At 35.6% G+C, this 19,116-nt stretch overlaps 3 protein-coding genes across 4 annotated transcripts in view; all 3 read right to left on the bottom strand.

Annotated features, from left to right (window-relative positions):
• LOC129799209 (NGFI-A-binding protein homolog) overlaps window positions 1–2,996 on the bottom strand; it is a 35,277-nt gene extending 32,281 nt beyond the window's left edge. For both annotated transcript variants that reach the window (XM_055842898.1, XM_055842900.1), the window contains exon 1: window positions 2,932–2,996. The gene's annotated coding sequence lies outside the window, so the exon portion shown is untranslated. The remainder of the gene's footprint in view (window positions 1–2,931) is intronic.
• The window catches only part of LOC129799205 (integrator complex subunit 4), a 252,861-nt gene that overhangs the window by 143,174 nt on the left and 90,571 nt on the right, over window positions 1–19,116 (bottom strand). The window lies entirely within an intron of this gene.
• On the bottom strand, window positions 6,674–17,779 carry LOC129799206 (protein masquerade). The gene is made up of 7 exons (XM_055842895.1): window positions 17,193–17,779; window positions 11,333–11,737; window positions 10,833–10,897; window positions 9,547–10,765; window positions 7,288–7,551; window positions 7,048–7,232; window positions 6,674–6,982 (listed from the first exon to the last, which is right to left on the bottom strand). Exons 1-7 carry the CDS (start codon window positions 17,275–17,277, stop codon window positions 6,845–6,847), a joined length of 2,361 nt encoding a protein of 786 aa, XP_055698870.1. The 5' UTR covers window positions 17,278–17,779; the 3' UTR covers window positions 6,674–6,844.

Raw genomic sequence — 19,116 nt, 5'->3', positions numbered from 1 at the left:
TAATTCTTCACGACGTTTCGAGGATGAATGTCCTCTTCATCAGGTTTCAGATCTTCCCTCTTCATCAGATGGGAAAATTTACTGACAATCTGCTGACAAAGTGCTGTAAACCTTTTGGATGGTGAATATATCCGTGAAAAATTGTGAAAAGTTCCAGTGAAGTGCAGCAGTAAATTTTCCCACCTGTACGTGATTTATCCTCCAATTCGAAACCTGATGAAGAGGACATTCATCCTCGAAACGTCGTGAAGAATTAAAGAGTAAAAATCAAGAGAGGTCTATTTTTCCGTCCACTATCTGCTATTCTTATTAATCGTGTCGAAGCCTAAAATTAAGTTTGTCTTGCCCAAAAGCGGACCACGTCAATGGCAAGTTGACTTGCCGACATCAAATGCCCTACTCCTCATGAGGCAGAGTCACTCCCCTGGCAAGTTGCCCGAAATTTGAAGCTACTTTCTCATATTTCGATTTAAATTTATATGGGAATTTTTTGCACTCGCGACCGTTACACTAAATATCTAAAAAGTCAGAAGTTTTTCCGAATTATAAGATACCTTACCGTATGGAGGGATAAATATACTAAATGTTTGTTTAAATACATTTTTTCCTCGGAGCACTGTGAGCTGAGTCCGAGATCAATTTAGGAAATTGGCTTTAAATAGCTCCATATAAAAAAATGAACTTGCCACATGCTTGGGCAGAGTACAACGGACAAACACACGAGTGTGAGGTGGTTTGGAATACCCGGATCACCCCACAGTGACATAGGATGTCACATTCGAAGCATCCTCATCGCCGTCTGTTGTCTCTCAAGCGCGCTGCGCAGCTTCTCAAATGATTGAGAGACTTCCATGTCTTCAAATCTTGGGCACCACCAGGAGGAAGGCCTTCCCTTAATTCGAAAAAATTTGGTGGAAAGACTTCCTTCCACAGATTGAGTATAGTCTCCTCTTAAGATTTGTCAAGTGGTTTGACAGAGTGACAAAAGCTCTTGCGAGACTTCAGCCTTATTCTTGGTTTTTTGTGACCATGGAGCAGATGCTTTGGTTCAGCTTCTTTTGGATAAGCTGTTGAAAATATATACAACATATGAAGGAGTTTTCCACCGTTTTCACTCTGGAGGTTGGACACCAACACTTAGACGGCGGTGGCCGCAAAATTTACAAATCTCCCATTACAACTGAGCTGTATTGCGTTCGCAAAGCGTTGTGATGAATAAAATTATCTATCTACCTATGTAAATAAATAAATTATCTTTCTAGAATCATGCTCCTTCTCATGTTTCTGTTTCTAAGAAAATAGTAAATCTAGCAATTTTCGATATTTCAATGTTTGTGTGATAGCGGCCACCGCCGTCTTAACATTGGTAACCAAACTCCAGAGGAAAACGGTGGAAAACTGGATATGTTTCGATAATTTTCAGATGCGTTTCTACGAAAACAAAACAAGTTTCAGTAATTTCTTGATGCATTTCTACGATATTGAGGATGTTACTGTGAATTTTAAAAGAGTAGTGGTATTTTTTTATGTGTATCCGTAGTTTTAGTCAGATTTCTATGTTTCTTGTATGTATTCCTGCCGTTCATCAGCCATATTTCTATCATGTTTAGATGTACTCTCGCGATTCTAAGCATATACAGTAGACTCTCGCTCAATCGGCTCTTTTTCAAGCGGGCGAAAAATTTTGTTGACAATTTTCACATTTAATTATGAAGCTAATTTGCTCAAATTCGCTGCAGTACTTCCTATTTTATCGTGATTCTTTATAATTGAGTGCTTTTTGTGGAATTTACAAAGGCTTTGACGCCCAAATCTATCGATAAACCGTATGACATTTTGCCCCAAATGCCCAATTGAGAGAGAGTCTACTGTACCTGCAATGTTTCGTTGTTCTTCCGCAAACATAGCCATGATTAGATAATTTTTAGACAGTTTCGTAGTTCTACACTGACAAAAATTTGAAAGAGTTAAAATAAGATTTCGAAAATGTTAATTTTGTACTGCAGTATAGATCCGAAATCGGTGTAAATATTACCCCTTTTAGGTGTATTAGGGGTTAAAGTTACTTTTTTAATGTTAGTTTTACCCTTAAAAAGGTGTAAAATTACCATTAAAAAATGTTGATATATTTTTACACCTAAAAAGTGTTAAAGTTCTGAGGAAAAAATGTTAATCGCACCCTCTTTTTTCTCAGTGTAGATATACTTTACGATTTTAGAAACATGTTTAGATGCTGTCTCAATTCTAGCTTTGTTTCTAGATTACCAGAAACCTTTCTACAGCTCATGTCCGTTTTTCTAAAACGATCCTGTGATACTTGAATTAGATTTCGTAATTCCCAATGCATTTTTCATCCAAAGGGTCTTTGATTCAATAATGACCTACCCCCTGATGAGATTATATATGAAGATGATTTTGAAAAATTGCAGGATTCCATCGAGAGACTTATTAATTGATTGATAGAGGAATAAATTTTGATTTGCGATAATTGGATGACCTTCTCGATGGTGTAAATCTTCCCATGTGGAATGTTTTAATGTCATCATCTTTTATGATGTTGCACGTCCATCACCTTTCATGGAAGCCAGCCCAGGGATCCTTGGGGTGTGGAAATGGCGTGAGGAAAAGAAATTCGAGAAATAATTGCCAACCAGTTTTCCGCCAACTTTAACAATAAAAAGATGCATATCCACTTTGAGCAAAAATCGATAGAATCTCTATGGGCAAGAAGAAAAACCATCCCGTGGAGGGATGAGGGAAGGAGATTGTGCAAGGATACCAGAGATTGTGGTGTCAAGATGGGTGGGCATGGGTGAGTGCAAGAAAAAAAGGGTGTCCAGAGATGCTTGGAAGGAAACGACGAAGCGACATGAGCACCATTTTTCACATTTATTGCCACGATTATGAGACTACTGGAGCCACAATCCTTACCCCATGCTCCAGCAAAAAGCAACAACGCACCAGCGACAGACAACTTTTTCTCGCCACTGGCCTCTTGGCCAGTTTTTGCTCCACTCTCCCTGGTCAGTTTCGCCAGCCACCACTGAACAAATGTGACTGAGAAAATGCGCGCGCTGGACACAGAACTCTCCAATTCTCTTCCATCTCCTCACTTCGTCAGACCTTCTTTGGATGCGAATGCCAAAGCTTGGGCTTCATAGGGAGCAACAAGACCACGTTTTAGCCCGGCTGACCTATAATGCTGATCAAACCTAAAGAAATTATGCAAGCCACTATGACTGAGTTGTAATTTAAAAATCTCTCCTTAACCCTTTAAGGACGATTGGAACACCGGTGTCCCATAAAGAAAATAATTTTTCCTGCCTACCTAAAGTTATTTTTTCTTAATGTTTGTTTGTAATTGCAAAGTAGAAGGTTGAAGGAATCTAGGATATGTTTTGGAAGACTCCAGCTATTTTCTATTAAATTTGTAAGCTCAAAAATGACGAATTTTTAAATTCTCATAATGAAAATAAATTATAAATATTTTTTATACTTCCAATTTTTTTTAAGCAAAACCTTTTTGGGAAAAGAAACTACAATACTCAAACATAATATTTTTCATTAGATTGAAAATTATCATTCATTAGTATTATCAAAAAAATTACTTAAATTTTTAGGCTATTTTTGTCCCTATCGTTCATAGAGACAAAAAATACACCAAATCAGACTCTGTTGACTTTTCGAAGGCCAGATATAAGGCCTTTCACTGGTTTTGTTCATTGGTTTAATTTTGATTGCTGATTTTTAGTCCGTGAAAACTGTCTCGTCGTTAAAGGGTTAATCTCCTAATGAAAAGAGGAAACTGGGGAATTATCAAACACGGGGTAGCACTAAACACCAATTTTTATTTAAAAACTACTCGGACTATCTCGACCATTTCTTCAGTGGTCAAGCATCCCTATAATGCCGATACATTTCTATAAGTATTGTCTCTATTGCAGTGTATGGCCCAGTTTCCCAGTTTCCCCTACATGACTGTTCTCAAGTGCTTCTGCATTATCGACTTTTCTCTGTATTGGTTCATGTCTCGACTGTTTGCCTCAGTCTTTGTTGCGTTCTAAAAGCACCGAACAATAGGGACAGGAACCAACAAAAAGAAAAGTCGGTTATGTAGAAGCACTTGAGAATAGTAAAGTACCAAAAAATGTTGAGGACAAAGATTTTCCTTTTTTAATTTTTCGTTAAAATAACACCATAACTAAAATTACACACAGCTCATCGATATTTTTTATTTATTTTTTTTTATTTATTTATTGAAATACGCTCGAGTTCCTTTACTTTACAATATACCGCCCCACACGGCGTTCGAGTGACAGCTGTCAAACATACGAGAAAGACAAAAAATCCCTCTCTCACATAGATTTTTAAGTTTCATTTTGGGTTCCAATTATCCGAATATAGATTATAATAATATAGGACAGAGGTGTGCAAGAACCGTTTGAAACCGAATAAACGTCAAAATAAGTTTGTTCAGGTAGCGTTTTGACTCTTATTGTACAAGTTTCATTTGACGTTTGTTCGGTTTCAAACGTTTCTTGCACGCCTCTGATATAGGATAATAGCTCTGTGTATTATGTTCTAGAAAATCTTCTCTTCATGCTAAATCTCAGATTTATTGAACATATGCGAATCAATGTACAATAAGAATATTTAACAAATTGACTTGTCAGAATATAAGTCAAATAAGTCGATTTGCAAAATTCATTTTCTTAACTTTTCGGGTACTCCTTGATACCCGCTACATTCTCTGTGAATATTATACCAGAAAGTTAATTATTCCTATATACTGAGAGAAATCCGAAAAAGTTAAAATAATATTCCGGAAATATTAATTTTACCCCTGTATTGATCCGAAATTAACATTAAAAAATGTTGATATGTTTTTACACCCAAAAAATGTTAGAGCTATGAGAAAAAAGTTAATCGCACCCCCGTTTTTTTCTCACTGTAGTTATAGAGGTTTCAAATCTCAAAAATCCTATACTCAGCATGTAAAATCTCAGTTTGAAATCACTATCCTGTAAAATCTGCCATTCGCTACTTATTCGTTTTATATTCAGAGCCGTCGAAATAATACTGGATGTTCAAGAACGCTGCGAAAATGTATCTCGTAGGGATTGGTCGCACATATTCAATAATAAAGTGAAAAAGAGAAAACATAATTTTATAGTTTCTTCAAACTGTTGTGAGTGTTTCCAATTTCGCCGCGCTTGTTTCTATTTTCGCCACGGTTGTCCTTATTTTCGCCGGAAGCGTTTCTATTTTAAGGGGCCTCGGGAGTCACAACGATGTCCGGACTAAATTACCCGTGCTAATTCGTAATTAAAAACATAAAATATTACATATACATTCATGCAGGAGATATCTTTCTAAATTTAAAATATTTTCTTTCCTTAAAAAAATTATATAAATGTAAAAGTAATGAAGTTCATTTTTGTCTCAATTTTTCGAGAAATTGTTGGAATACCTTAAAATATTATTTTGAAAAAAAAAATTGATTTGAACAGTTAATCATTTTTATTGTGCCTACTTTTGTTCCGTGCATAATTTGTTCTTGGATTGACAACAATTTCAATTTGCATATATTACGGCGTTTCTGTAAAATATTCGAAAGAAAGCTTTTGCGGGTATGCAAATTTTCTAAATGTATAATTCAATGCCATATCGCGCGGTTCTTTTCGGTCCCGAAAATGATCAATATTCCTGGGATCCCCTGTAATTCTTTCTCATTCGATTTGCCTTTTGGAAGTAACATTATGTGTTCGTGAGAAATATTTAAAAGAAATAAATATCTTGCAAAATTTTGTAAGGGTTCTTGTAAAATTTTGTAAAATACCTTGTAAAATCTTGTTTTTATTGATTAAAAAGTGAATAATGTCTAAAGTCCTATCTGTTCTATCCAATCTTTTTCTAAAGAAAGCATACGGACATACGGACGTAATTCTTATATAGAGGAGAGTGAGGCTGTTTTAATATTTAATTAATATTAAAAGTAATATGTTGGAATATACAAATCTTGGCAAGTATGATCTGTCATTCAGTTGTTTCTGCCGTTTACCTGATGAGAACGGTCGTAATAAGTCGGCGGCATACGCAACCAAGCATTAATTGAGATGCTAAGATAAATTGAGATGATGAGATAAAGAGATAAAAATGACAAAAAAGCATTGTGTTGTCCATCGCCATCTGTTGAGAAACTCTAATAAAACTCAAATTTTAACAAGAATTTTACGACAATCTTTATTAACAATCTTGGTGGTCTGGATTTAGAATGATCTCTTGTTGAAAATAACAAGATTTTACATGATTGTTTGCAAGATATTTATTTAATCGAAGTTTTTCTTAATAATGCAGTGTATGATTCTGGTAAATGAATGATCAGCCGGGCTGTGTCTTTTTTCTTTCCCCTATCATATCCCAACACGATGTTACTCAGCCCCACGCAGCATTTGCCCAACACAGTCGCAGAAAAACTCATCCAACTTCCCCTTTCGCGAATAATTGCACGAGTTTTTTAACCATCCACATCACTCTCATTGGACTTCTTGCACACGCTGCAACGGTAATTCGTCAAGAATATGAGAATTTAATGCAGCATCTCTAAATAATTGAGAGATATCTCGTACGACGTCGTATGCAATTAGTTGCGTGGAACCAAGGCATTTTTGAATACTATCGTAAAAAAATCGTTTTATTGAAAAATAAGACATGTTAAGTTATAAATCATTAAATTAAGATTCAATATCAAGTCTTTTGATTGTAAGGGGCTCAAGGGTGCAATTTACAGATCTTCGAGACTAAGAAGAGGTGGTTTCGAGGGGGAACCTTAGTACCGAGTGGATCATAAATTGTTCACACTGATTATTTGATTGATCCACCCGATAAAGGAAGAGACTTTTACATAAACTCCAGGGACATCCACACGACCACAGCCGAAGCCCCAGGATACCAATCCAGCCAGTTCGAAAAATCCATCGTCCTGCTCGAAAAATAAAATTGAAATTGAAAGAATTGTTTTGGCGTGGGAAATACAAAAGGCGTTACCTGGCACACAAGAGGTCCTCCACCATCTCCCTGACATGCATCATTGCCCTCCTCTCCGCCGGCACAGAAACTAGAGGCGGGAAGAATGAAGATCTTCTCCGTGACTGCATTCACCTTCCTAATACACTCGGCGTCACTCACAATGGGAATCTCAGCCTCTCGGATCCTTAGTGGAATTGGTCCAGCTGAGGGAAGATATCCTGTTAGTTTCCTATTTGAAGGGGAGGGACTTTACCGTACCTTCACCCATGTAACCATATCCTGTGACTGTGCACCGCTTCCCAGCAGCATGACTTACTCCTCGAGCTGGAAGGCACACCAGACACACCCCATCCCTCAATTCGGCCTGACCATGGAGTTTCAGCAGGGCGATATCATTATCCAGGGTCTGGCTATTGTGATTGTGATGGATGTATGTTGTGGCAACTCGAAGGGTCTGAGCTCCAGGGCTTCCGTATTTTCTAGTAAGATCATAATCTCCCACGCGAACGTAAATAGCATCTCCTGTAACCGGAAAATTTTTAAATCTATGGTTTATGTACCCAAGCGGCATTTGATATCTAAATAATGTATGTCTCAAATGTAACCAACATATTTTCAACGTAATCAAGCTATTACTAAAAAATATAATGTATGAACATTATGAAGGTATATTATCTGAAAATTATGTGCGTTGTATACTATAAAAATAACTTAACTAAAAAATGTATAGAAAATATCAGTTATTTTCTATTAATATGAACAATACGTTTTATTTGATAAATTCGAGTTAATATATTGGTATTTTCCCTTAAAATTATGACTACATGTTTTTATAATCCATAAATAAGTTATAATATAATCCATTTTTGAGTGAAAATGTGTAAATCTATATCGAAAGTATAATTACTTTACATATTCTTGCTGTTATGTTCACATAATGTCGTTAAATTGTATGAACATAATGTTTTGATATATTTTAGTTACATTTGTTCCGTAAAGGAGACAAGTTATGTCCAATTTGTGTTCTTTTTATATAACACTGCTAGTTTGTCAAAATCTGCTTTATTTACTAATCAGAGATACATCTCTGAGTTTAGATTTGTGAAAAAAGTGATGTGTTTCACAAAATTAGAGTATGAAAGTGCATCAATATCAGCAGTAGAGTGGAGTACTGAGTTAGAAGTGATAAAATTTAGCAAGATAAGGAAAATTCACGGATAAATAGTCAATTAATACTGTTTTTGTTTGCTAAAAATTTCTTTCTTTAATTACAGTGTATAGCGGGAGTGAAAGCGTTAGAACACACTTTTCTAATCATTTGTTGTAAAACTGAGTTGCACAAAATGTGCCCAGAAATGTCGAAAAAGTTCCAATTATAGTTATCCAATTATAGTGAAAAAGTTACATTATTGTTGTAAAGAATCTGTATTGTAAATATACTGTACGACATAATATAGATAAAATAACAAAAATATGTAAAGACGTATTTTCTTCCGCATTTCTTGCTCTATCAGGTTATAATATCTTAATTTTATTTTATTGGAACTAAAATAGAATTATGGCGTGAAAAATTACAGAAAATAGGTGATGACATACTCAATTTAATGGAAAAAGTATGCAAAAAACATTGACGAGCACCGATATTTGTCCAGAATTGTGTTTAAAGTGATGTATTCTATCAATAGACTCAATAAAAACCTGAGATCTATAAGTTTTTTTTAATGATATGCTGAAAAAAGCAATAAAACACACAATTTTATTTTCTTTAATTTCCCAGCTTTCTATTACGAATTTCAAGTCGGGAATGTAATATTGTTCACTAAAATTGTATTATCTAAAGGTGTCTACACATTGAGCACAATTTTCGTCAAAAATTGCTCTTTTGAAGGAAATTGGCTGCAGTGCTGTAGGCAGAAACGTCAAAATTCTGTAAAAAATGCAATTTTTGACAAAAATTGCTCCCAGTGTGTAGAGGCCTTAATGGAAAACACTCATTGCATTAAAGTTTCATACGCGATAAAAGTGCACGAGGCATACAAAATGTTACTGAATTGTTGAGGACAAATAATAATTGATTCGAGGAAAATATTTGAGTAAGTTTTAAAGAAAACTTCCAAAGAAATGACAGCTCTTCAGCCGATAGTTATAATACTGACATTACTGAGTGATTATATTTTGTTCAGTCATAATCGATACATTTTGCCGTACATAATGCCGTGATTATATATAAAATAAAAAGTTGTTATATTTTGGATGTAAAAATTCCCCATTCACCCGAATATGGACCTCTTTTATACGGTTATATAGAAGAAATTTGTAAAGTCTTCGACATTATTTTCGTATAGATGTCAGACATCTCTACTCATTTATAGCGATAAATGCTCCTTGGGGGAGACACCCAAAATCCCGAATGTTCAAAATCCTGAAAGGGATGAAATTATACGGAAGATGTGTAGAATAATTTCCCGGCGTTCGAGATTTTGGTCGGGATCCATGTGGAAACCGTGGAAACCCTACCTGATCTAACGATATTGGTCACGCAGTGAGCAGCTGTCAAGATCCACTGGGTTCCAATAAGAGCCGCTCCGCAGAGGTACTGATTCAGGGAGTTAATGAGCGCCACTTGCCAACACCATTCACCATTGTCTCCATCTTCCCCACCTACAACGCGTCCTCGCCTTCTTCCCTGTCGCGTGAAGTTTCCTGGAGGGACATCGGCGTATTGGACTAGGTCTTGACTTATCTGATAAGGTGTGATATCATGACCCAGCTGTAGTCGTTCTGCGGTCTTCTTCCCAGGGTGACTGATGTAGGTCGTTCCGTTGATATGTCGTTGCGTCCTAAGTCCTTCTACTTTCCGACCAGTGCGACTTGTGCCCTTAACACCGCAGACGTACTTGGAGTAGATAGGGGGTCGTGTGGTCGTAGAGGTAGTCACAGGCTCGTAGTTATTCGTCGTGGCGATTGCAGGACCAGGAACCGGAGGGACAGGATAATTTGGCGGCATTGGAGTTGCAGCTCCATAGGGCGGAGGGTAGGCCGGTTGCTGTCCATTGTTATACATAGCTACGGTTTCATTCCTAGCCAGGGCATTCTGAACTTCCTGGATACGGCTTTTTGGAGCGCAGCAGTGAGTACCGCTCTTCTTGCATTTGAATAAGTCCGTTAATTCGGCATTGCGGAAGCAGGTGAAACTCAACAGACCGACTATGCAAGATCCTGGACAGGGTTCTCGAGGATCGGGAGCTTGGGTTGTGGTAGTTGTGGTTGTTGTAGGTTGGGTTACTGGTCTCCTGGATTGTGGTCGGGGTCGAGAAGTTGTAGCTGCTCGGGTGTTGTCACAGCAAACAGATCCTTGCTTGCATGTGGACGTCTTGGGGATGATCACAGAAGGTCTCTCGCAGAAAGCAGCCATAATGTTGAGCAGGCAGAAGCCTGGGCATCTTGGCGGTGGAGGAGGTGTAGTAATCCTTGGGGTAGTTGTCTGAACACGATCATCTTCGCCGCTGTTAGTGATGCAGCAGCTTCCCTCTCCTGGACAGTAAGCCTCGGCATCGATATCATCGCAGAACAAGGCAAATAGTCCACTAACGCATTCCCCAGGGCAGAGTTTGGGCTTCGTGGAAGAGGCTGTCTTCTCTGGCTGACGATTTCCAGATGGTTTTCCATATTTGCCAGGTGGCTTTCCGTTCTTTACTGGGCTGTTGGTCTTCTGCCGCGGTGGCTCAGTGGTGGTCTGAAAGAAAATGGCACAAGACAAATAAGTCTTACATTTCGTGGAGACTCTAAGGAATTTGTCCTACTTTCTGCTGTGATTCTTTGTGTGTGCCAGAATTTGGTCTGCCCGTGGTCGGCTTTACAACATGACCTGAAAAAAAATCGACAAATTCTGCTTAATATTCCAAAACACTCCAGGGTTGAGTCTGGTCAAAATTTCAATTGGAATTTATGAAAGTTCTCTGTTACTCTCTTCTAGCATGAACTTGATAATTGATTTATTGCTTGGGATCGTGATTTTTTGATCTTGCAAAAGTCATCGAGATAGGGATCTTGAGGCATCAAAGAAGATTGAAAAGAAATTTAGCATTTTAAATGGATCAAATCAGTGAATTTCTTATTCAAGAAGTCTTTAAGTAATTGCCATTAAATTAATTCATCACTAAACGAATGCATTTAGCAAGAATTAACTCTCAGGCTCGAGAGAGTCACTCTTCCAGAAAACTTCCATAAATTTCACCAGATCAATGAGGCCTGAGGGGCCGAAGAGAGATGGTGGAGTGCAAGAAGCAGAAGGTCTAATTACTGGGAACGTATAAATCAGCTGGTGGTTTATCTGGGTAGATATCACGTGAGACGCAGCACTTGGAACCTGTTTTACAGAGATCGGGCGTCTTAAGATAGGCCTCGCAGTACTCAGCGATCCGATCAGCCACACAGACACCCGGACAGGCCTTATTGTTCTTGTCCTCCTTGGGCTTTGTGCTCTTCGTGGTGGTTCTCTGTGTGGTTGTGGTGGTTGTGGATGTTGTCTTGGGCGCTTCGGTGATTTTACTGTCGTCTGGAGCACTCTCCAGGCAACATCTCATGCTGGGCGATGGACAGGGCACATCTTCCAGTACTTCATAGCAAATGAGGGTGGCCAGTGTGTGGACACAGACTCCTGGACAATCTTTTGAATCTGCTGTACTTGTGATCGTGTCTAGGAGACCTGGAGAAAAAATTAAATAAAGTTCATAGATCGTCCAGAAATCTTCACACGCAAACTTGTCCAAAGATATCAAGTTGAAGAATTTTATTCAGAGCCCAAGTAACATTTTTTTTCTCTATTTCGTCTTGAAGAATTTTTTTCAAAGACAATTAGATTTGATGTTATCTAAAACACCTTAGAAACGGCAAAGGTATGTTAAGAATTTTCATACAATTAATATCAAAAAATATTTTTAAAAAATCTTATTGGTATGTTCGTTTAAACTTGAAATCGTTGTTCCTAAATTATAGAATAATTACACAATTTTAAGAGGCGTATTAAAAAATAAGTTTTTCCTTTTGTAAATATTCGATAGTACATTTCAATATTCCTTTTTACTGTAGGAGAAGGCTCGCTACTTTCGGACAACTCAAGTTTCGAGCAACTTATATTTTTCAATACGTTCTTTAATGAATTTGTCTAAGAAGAGCCATGGATAATAATAATAATACCATACTTTATTCACAAAAATAGGATCATCCCTTTTACAATTGTGAATGAAAAAAAGGAAAATATTGAAAATAAAAAAAGTTCAGAAAGAATTAAAAATGAAAAGAAAAATAAAGAGAAAAAAAAAGAAAAAGATCCTCCACATTCTAAGCTTCTCATGCCGCTATCTGAAAAAATTGGATCAAATCCATTACGAACTTGAAAAAAATTGAGTTATCCGAAGCTTCAGTCGTCCGAAGATAGCGTATCTCTCCATGTTCATAGTCATTGTAAATTGGGAGCATAGAAGGAACCTATTTAGGGCTTTGATCGGAACTAAATCGGTGCTCCTGGACAGTCCCCGGGGACTGACTGATCCTTCCACTACGAGGATTAAATTGATTATCGAAAGAACACGCGAATATCTCAACAACAAAACAAGTGACAACTCGCGGATTCTGTTTTGCAGTAATGACTACACTCAACACAAAAAGGTCCTATTTCCGGACCGGTCCTTATCATTTCAATGAATATTGAGGGCCTGTCGACGAGCAAAGAAGATCTTCTTTGTGATGTTTGTATAAAATATGAGTGTGATGTCATTTGCATTCAGGGGCCCCATTAAGGCGTTTCAACTAGGAAAAAATTTTTTTGGCACTATTCTCACGGTGCTGTATTTGATGAGACAAGAAAGTTTTTCTTCTACGACCATATGATCAGACGCTGTTTAGAGGTGGCTGAACGACCCTCTTTGTAGTGTAAAATCCGGTAAATTCAGAAATTTGTTCTACAGAGAGGGTCGTTCAGCCACCTTTAAAATACAGCACTCATCAAATACAGCACCGTGAGAATAGTGCCAAAAAAATTTTTTCCTAGTTGAAACGCCCTAGGCCCCATGCAACATCGACCAAGGCCTACGATTAATTAAAAATCGTAAATTTATCGTCCATTTCGTATTGCAGAATCACCATTCGAGCCAACGAAAGTTAACTTTATCCGGAACTGCTTCAATATTTATCTATCTTTAATTTAAGAAAAAGTAATTATGACTTTTTATTTTTCCTAATTTAAGATAAATAAAATAATTAAAGTATAATAGCCAAAAACCCAAATCTATTTACAAAGAGAAAACTAATGGATATAGGGTTATTTCCTTTAAAGCTCTTTAATTTCATATGAGCTGGATGTGTTAAAGTTTTAAATTTTATTATTTCTGGCCAAATTTATTAAAGTTTGAGAAGCATTAGGGTTTTTTTCTTTTATCATTTTTTGTATGGATCGCTTTGAAACCTACTTAAGCCATTTGAGATATCTCTTTAATACTCAATCAAAATTAAATAAATGGACAATAAACAGAATTTCATTTAAATATTCAGAGTATTCACTATATCAGTTTTTAAAGCAGATGTAAGCAAAAACTGTTTGAAATCGAACAAACGTCAAATAAAAATTGTCCGTCAGTGGTCAAAACGCTACCTGAATAAACTAATTTTGACGTTTATTTGGTTTCAAATGGTTCTTGCTCACCCCTGCTTTAAAGTATGAATTATAAAAAAAGTATACATTCATAGCCATTATATCTTATAAAGTCTCATCATGGGCGATCTACACGTTTACATTTGTCACAAATCTTTTTTCTATAAGTCATTTTTATGTTTGTAACACTAAATATACCCTGATCAGTTAAAATGATCGGTTTTAAAACTTTTCAAATTTAACACTTTTATGAATTTCTTAAAATATGCAAGCATCTTTGTTTAATTTTAATTCTAATTTTTTCCTCTTTTTCATGAAAAAAAATTATCAAAAACGGTCAATAGGTTTAGTGTTATGGGGTTATATCTAATTGAACGTCCTAAATCAACGGTTTTTTTCGTGCATTTTTTGTGACTTTTCTAATGAACCGATCTATGTGGAATTTTCAGGGATGATTATAACATGTTAATTATAACTTATGTTCTAAAAAAAGAAAACAAAAATATCTTTTATTTTAACTTTGAGTTCAAAACGGCTGCGCATCTGTACGCGGACTGAAGCTCGATTCCGTTTTGAGACACTCCGCGGCTTGCAGTAGAACTCGAATAATTTTTATTCAATTGACTTGAATTTTTCAGGGTATACTATAGTTAAGATATATTTACTATAGAAGTAGCCACGATTTTTAAGATATATTGATTTTTTGCAACTTTACCAGAACCTGTAGAAAATACACGTTTTTTTGGACTAAAAATCGGGTTTATTTGCCTATAAAAGAATCAATTGTTTATTATCAATCTTAATAATCATATGAACTTGTATAGAGAGTCTATCTAGCAGCTACCGTGAAAATTTCATGTCAACCGAATAAAAAGTACTCGAGTTTTACTGATAGACACGAATAAAAACGTTGTTTCGAGAAAAAACCTGTTTGGTATTTTGTAGAAAAGATATGTGTATTAGTTCGGCGTGATTCAAAAATTTCTGTTTTTTAAGCACTTGAAAATTGGTTTCAAGAATAGATCATATCCTACATCATTATTAACATGTTTTTACGCCATTCAAGCACAAAAAACAAAAATGATAAACAAAAAAAAATTGGGTAGATATAACCCCTTAAGATTGATGAACAACCAATTCTACGGCTTTCTAAATATTTCTAACATAGAGCTTTAAAATTTACACTTTAAGCTCCGAAATAGTTTCGAAATTTATCATTGGCTGTATTTCGAAATGAACTTCGCTGTGCTATGTCCTGTATGTCCTAATGGGCATCTTTGAAAAAATCTTTGTTGGTCTGTTTTTTATACAAAATCTCCCTACGATCTGGTATAAGTGTGTCTCGGCTAAAAGAGAAATGTCTGAAAAATTTTTATTTAATTTTAAAATATTATGAAGTCTCGAGAAATATGTGATATTTTAATAATCAGCATATGAATTAAATAATTTGAAAAACTTTATAAAAAATTAGGGAAAACATATGGGAATGTAGGCATGGTTCACACACAGTGAACCTTCGAACGAGGCGAATTTTCTCTTTGTTTGCAAAAAGCTAGTTCACTATTGCGCTTCATTTTCCTTTGACTCCTGGGAACCAGAGGAGTTACCTTAAATACCGGGGATGAGAGGGTTCCCTCCCACAAAAACATCTTCGGACGAACCGAGGTGGACCTTTCAGGGATCGTGCATAGACAAGCCAGGAGAGGAATTCTGTAACGCTTAATCTTAGGAGAGCTTTTTCGAAAATGCGATTCTGTAGCCGTGACATTACCATTTCAGCTCATGTGGCATTGTCAGAAGTCACATATTTAAGATTTCTGGCAGTTCAAATGGCAATGAATTTTGTTAAACAAATCAATCAAGACGTACTGTATTTTCATAAAATTATCAAGTAAAGGGATTTCATTAAAAAATCAATGAATTGCATTTTCGAACTCATATGATATGACAAAAAAAGCTCGTTTGGCATTGTCAGGTTTCGAACTCACGCGTGACAATGCCACGAAAATTACAGAATTCCCCTACCAGATTTCCAAAGTCTACTGAAAAAAATTCAACTTAACTCAATTTCAACTTCAGAGTGAAATATTTCACTTTCTTATGGTTGCAATTGTATATGCGTTGCTTATTAATTAGAACTAATTAATGGCTTTCTTCAAAAAAGCACATATTTTCGTAATTATTAAAAAAAAAGAGCTTTCCAGTAGGGGAATTCTGTAACTTTTTAAGCATGATCACCCGTTAGTTCGAAATTTTAACAATGCGAAACGAGCTTATTTCTCATACCACCGGAGTTCGAAAATTGCAATTAATTGTTTTTTTTTAATGTGATACAAAAACAGTCCGCCTTAATCGATTTTTTTAAATAAAATTCATTGTCATTTTTGGATTGCCAGATATCTTAAATATATGTGACTTCTGACAATGCCACGTGAGCTGAAATGCAATGTCACGGCTACAGAATCAAAATTTCGAAAAGCTCTCCTAGGATTCGATTTGTCATGTGGCATTGTTAGAGGAGTTATAATAAAATGTTAAAAAATAAGCGCTAAATGAACAGTTATAAAATTTAGTAAAAGATTTTTATTTCGAAATTCACTTCATTATGCTATTCACTGTTAGGACTTTGATTGATTTCTAATGGTTTGTTTTTAAGATAGAATTTCCCTACTGTCAGTTATATCCTTCAAGTGAATCTCGGCTAAAATTGTGTGGAAAATTTTTATTTAATTTAGAAAACTCATGAAATTTTATAAAGTAATGTTTTATTAATTGAAAAGAAACTCATCTTACTGAGAGATTTTCTTCAAATGTGTTCACTGATTTTGGAAAATATTTTAAACATAGCTTTTGTTTTTTTTTTTTTTTAAAGTAATCCGAAAAGATTTTTTCAGTTTTTTTTCATATTATTATAAAGAAAGACTTTTTGTTTCTTGGGATAAAAAATAATTTCTGCGGAAAATAACATTTCTTTGAGCACTCAAAAATAGTATTGTTGAAATTCTTTAGAGACTCACGATCACGAATGAGTTCATAGAATTTTAATGCATACTTTTTGAACAATCACCTCAATTCTTCTACCATTGAGCTTATTTATTTAATTCTTTTTTTCTTTCTTTATTTTTGGACAAGAAGCTATGTTTATCATGTTGAAGATCAGAAAAAAAAGAAAGAATTCTTTGCGGATGCAGTTAGCACATTGGTCGTGGATGGAAAATAAGCGTGCACCGGAGAAATTCAAATGGATTTGCATATGAAAGTGGCAAAAATTGCCCATTTAATCCCCGTTACAAATACACTCGAGAAGCACCTGAAGCACCCATCAAGAAATTCCCCGAAGAATTCTTGCTATTTCCATAAATCAACAATTGATTTCAGTTATGGGCTCGTGCAAAGGAAGGAAATAGAATTGAGGCCAGAAAGACGTGATGTGGTAAGAGGTATAAAAAAAGAGTATGAGAAATAATTAAAATAAAAGTGTTTTGTATGTCATAAAAATTTTTATCCATACCTGAGAGAAAACTCCCAGCTAGAGAGTCATCTTGGCCGGCTGCTAAACCAGCACAGATCAGCAACAAGATCAATGATTTTTGCATTTGGTCCTCACTTATCTCACTCCCTAATTCTAACAATTTTTTGTGTAAATGTCCTCTGGAGGATTAATTAATCCTCTCCTGCCCAAAATCAAATACCACTGGGGCTCAATTGGAATTCCACTCTGATGCTTCTGTTGCTGTTTATGGTACACGACATCGGGGTACCGTTACAATGGGGCCCCTCTTTAAGAACTCGCTGATCGTGAAGAACCTTCTACGCTAGGAAATTTGCCTTTAGAGAGTCTCTTCCTAGCTTAAGGACATCTTCTGCCAACTGATCAGCTTTAGCCCGGAAAATTCCCAAAATAACACAACTATTTTCAGGAATAAGAAACACTTAAGAACCACGTATCAATTGGCCACGGTTTAACGGTATTATCGCCGATGCTTTAAGAAGACGACTCACGTTCTTCACCTCAATGAATTCACCTGAAGACTAACGCAATATCTCCCAGACTGCCCAAGTGGATGCTCCAGCATTATTCATGTTAGGCGAAGAGGTGAGAGAAAGAGTGCTCTTAAGGTGAAACTTCTTACGCCGCGAGAACCTGTTTGTGGTACAAGAGAATCTACTGAAGATGCACTGAAAATGAAGAGTCTTCTAACATATTCATTTATTTACTCCTAGGTCCAAAATACCGAAAAATATCGTGGATGAGCTATAAAAATCAAGATGGTAGTTCTTTGTATCATTTCTAATTTTGAGTTCAATTTTAATTTTTCCCGTTGAGTGGCTTAACCAATCTTATCAAATATGGTATCGTTGGAAAGGTCTTGGAATTCTTTACAAGTTAATGGTTGATAAAATGTGAATATAAACTTAAACTCTAGATAAACTGATAAAGAAATAAATCCTTAAAGGTGGTTTTCCGTTTTTATTAAAAAAAAAATCTGATTAATGTTTGATTCAGTGATCATGTGCTTGTCCATCTCTGAGCTGAAAGTCAAACGATTAGTGATACTGACTTGAGGTTTTCTAACTGTGTTATCACACTTGCGCATTAAAATTTGAATGTGATTCACATTAATTGTCACACTGGTGAGAGTCCAAATGTGTAATTTGTGTGTTTGAATCATTTTATATTCAAAATTTGATCTATTTGTTGATAAAAAGGTAGACTTGGCCCGCAAAATTTGATATAAATTGATTTATAGCATTAATGCGAAAAATTAATGCGATTTTCTCTTTAATTTTTTAATGTGAAAAATATTTATGCTTTAAGTTAATTTAAACTTATTTTTGCAGGCCAAGTCCACTTCTTTATCAATAAATAGAAAAACCCCAAATATTAAGTGACTCAAAGACACAAATAACATATTTGGACGCTCACAAGCGACAATTAATGTGAATCACATTAAAATTTTAATGTGCAAGTGTGATAACGCCGTAAATAAATAATTAACCCATATATTAATAACTTCTCCAGTAGGGAAATTATGTAATTTTTGAAGCATGGGCACACGTTAGTTCGAAAATGCAATTCGTTGATTTTTTTAATGAAATTGCTTTACTTAATATTAAATTATTTAAATACAGTCCGTCTTGGTTAATTTGTTTAATAAAATTTATTGCTATTTGAATTTCAAGAAATCTCAAAAATGTGACTTCTGACATTGTCATGTGAAATGACAATGTCACGGATATAGAATCACATTTTCGAAAAAGCTCTCCTGAAATTCGAACGGAATTTGAATTTATTATATGTCAATTCCAGAGTGTTATAGAATTCCCCTACAGAAAATAACTTAAAATAAATTTCAACGCATTCAATAAATTCCCTAAAAACATATAGCTCAACCATGAAATTGTAACGATTTTTCTGTAAGTTGGAGAAAGAG

This window comes from Phlebotomus papatasi, chromosome 1 (genome assembly GCF_024763615.1).
Source record: "Phlebotomus papatasi isolate M1 chromosome 1, Ppap_2.1, whole genome shotgun sequence".
Classification (NCBI taxonomy): Eukaryota; Metazoa; Arthropoda; class Insecta; order Diptera; family Psychodidae; genus Phlebotomus; species Phlebotomus papatasi.
Note: the sequence above shows the minus strand (reverse complement) of the source record. Positions and strands in the feature narration are given on the sequence as shown.

Bases quoted from the DNA above. Each gene is read 5' to 3' on its own strand.
- LOC129799206 (XM_055842895.1), bottom strand. From the start codon at position 17,277: ATGCAAAAATCATTGATCTTGTTGCTGATCTGTGCTGGTTTAGCAGCC. The intron at 7,552-9,546 runs GTAGGGTTTCCA...TTCCGGTTACAG, and splicing joins GACCAATATCGTTAGATCAG to GAGATGCTATTTACGTTCGC. The intron at 7,233-7,287 runs GTACGGTAAAGT...ATCTTCCCTCAG, and splicing joins ATATGGTTACATGGGTGAAG to CTGGACCAATTCCACTAAGG.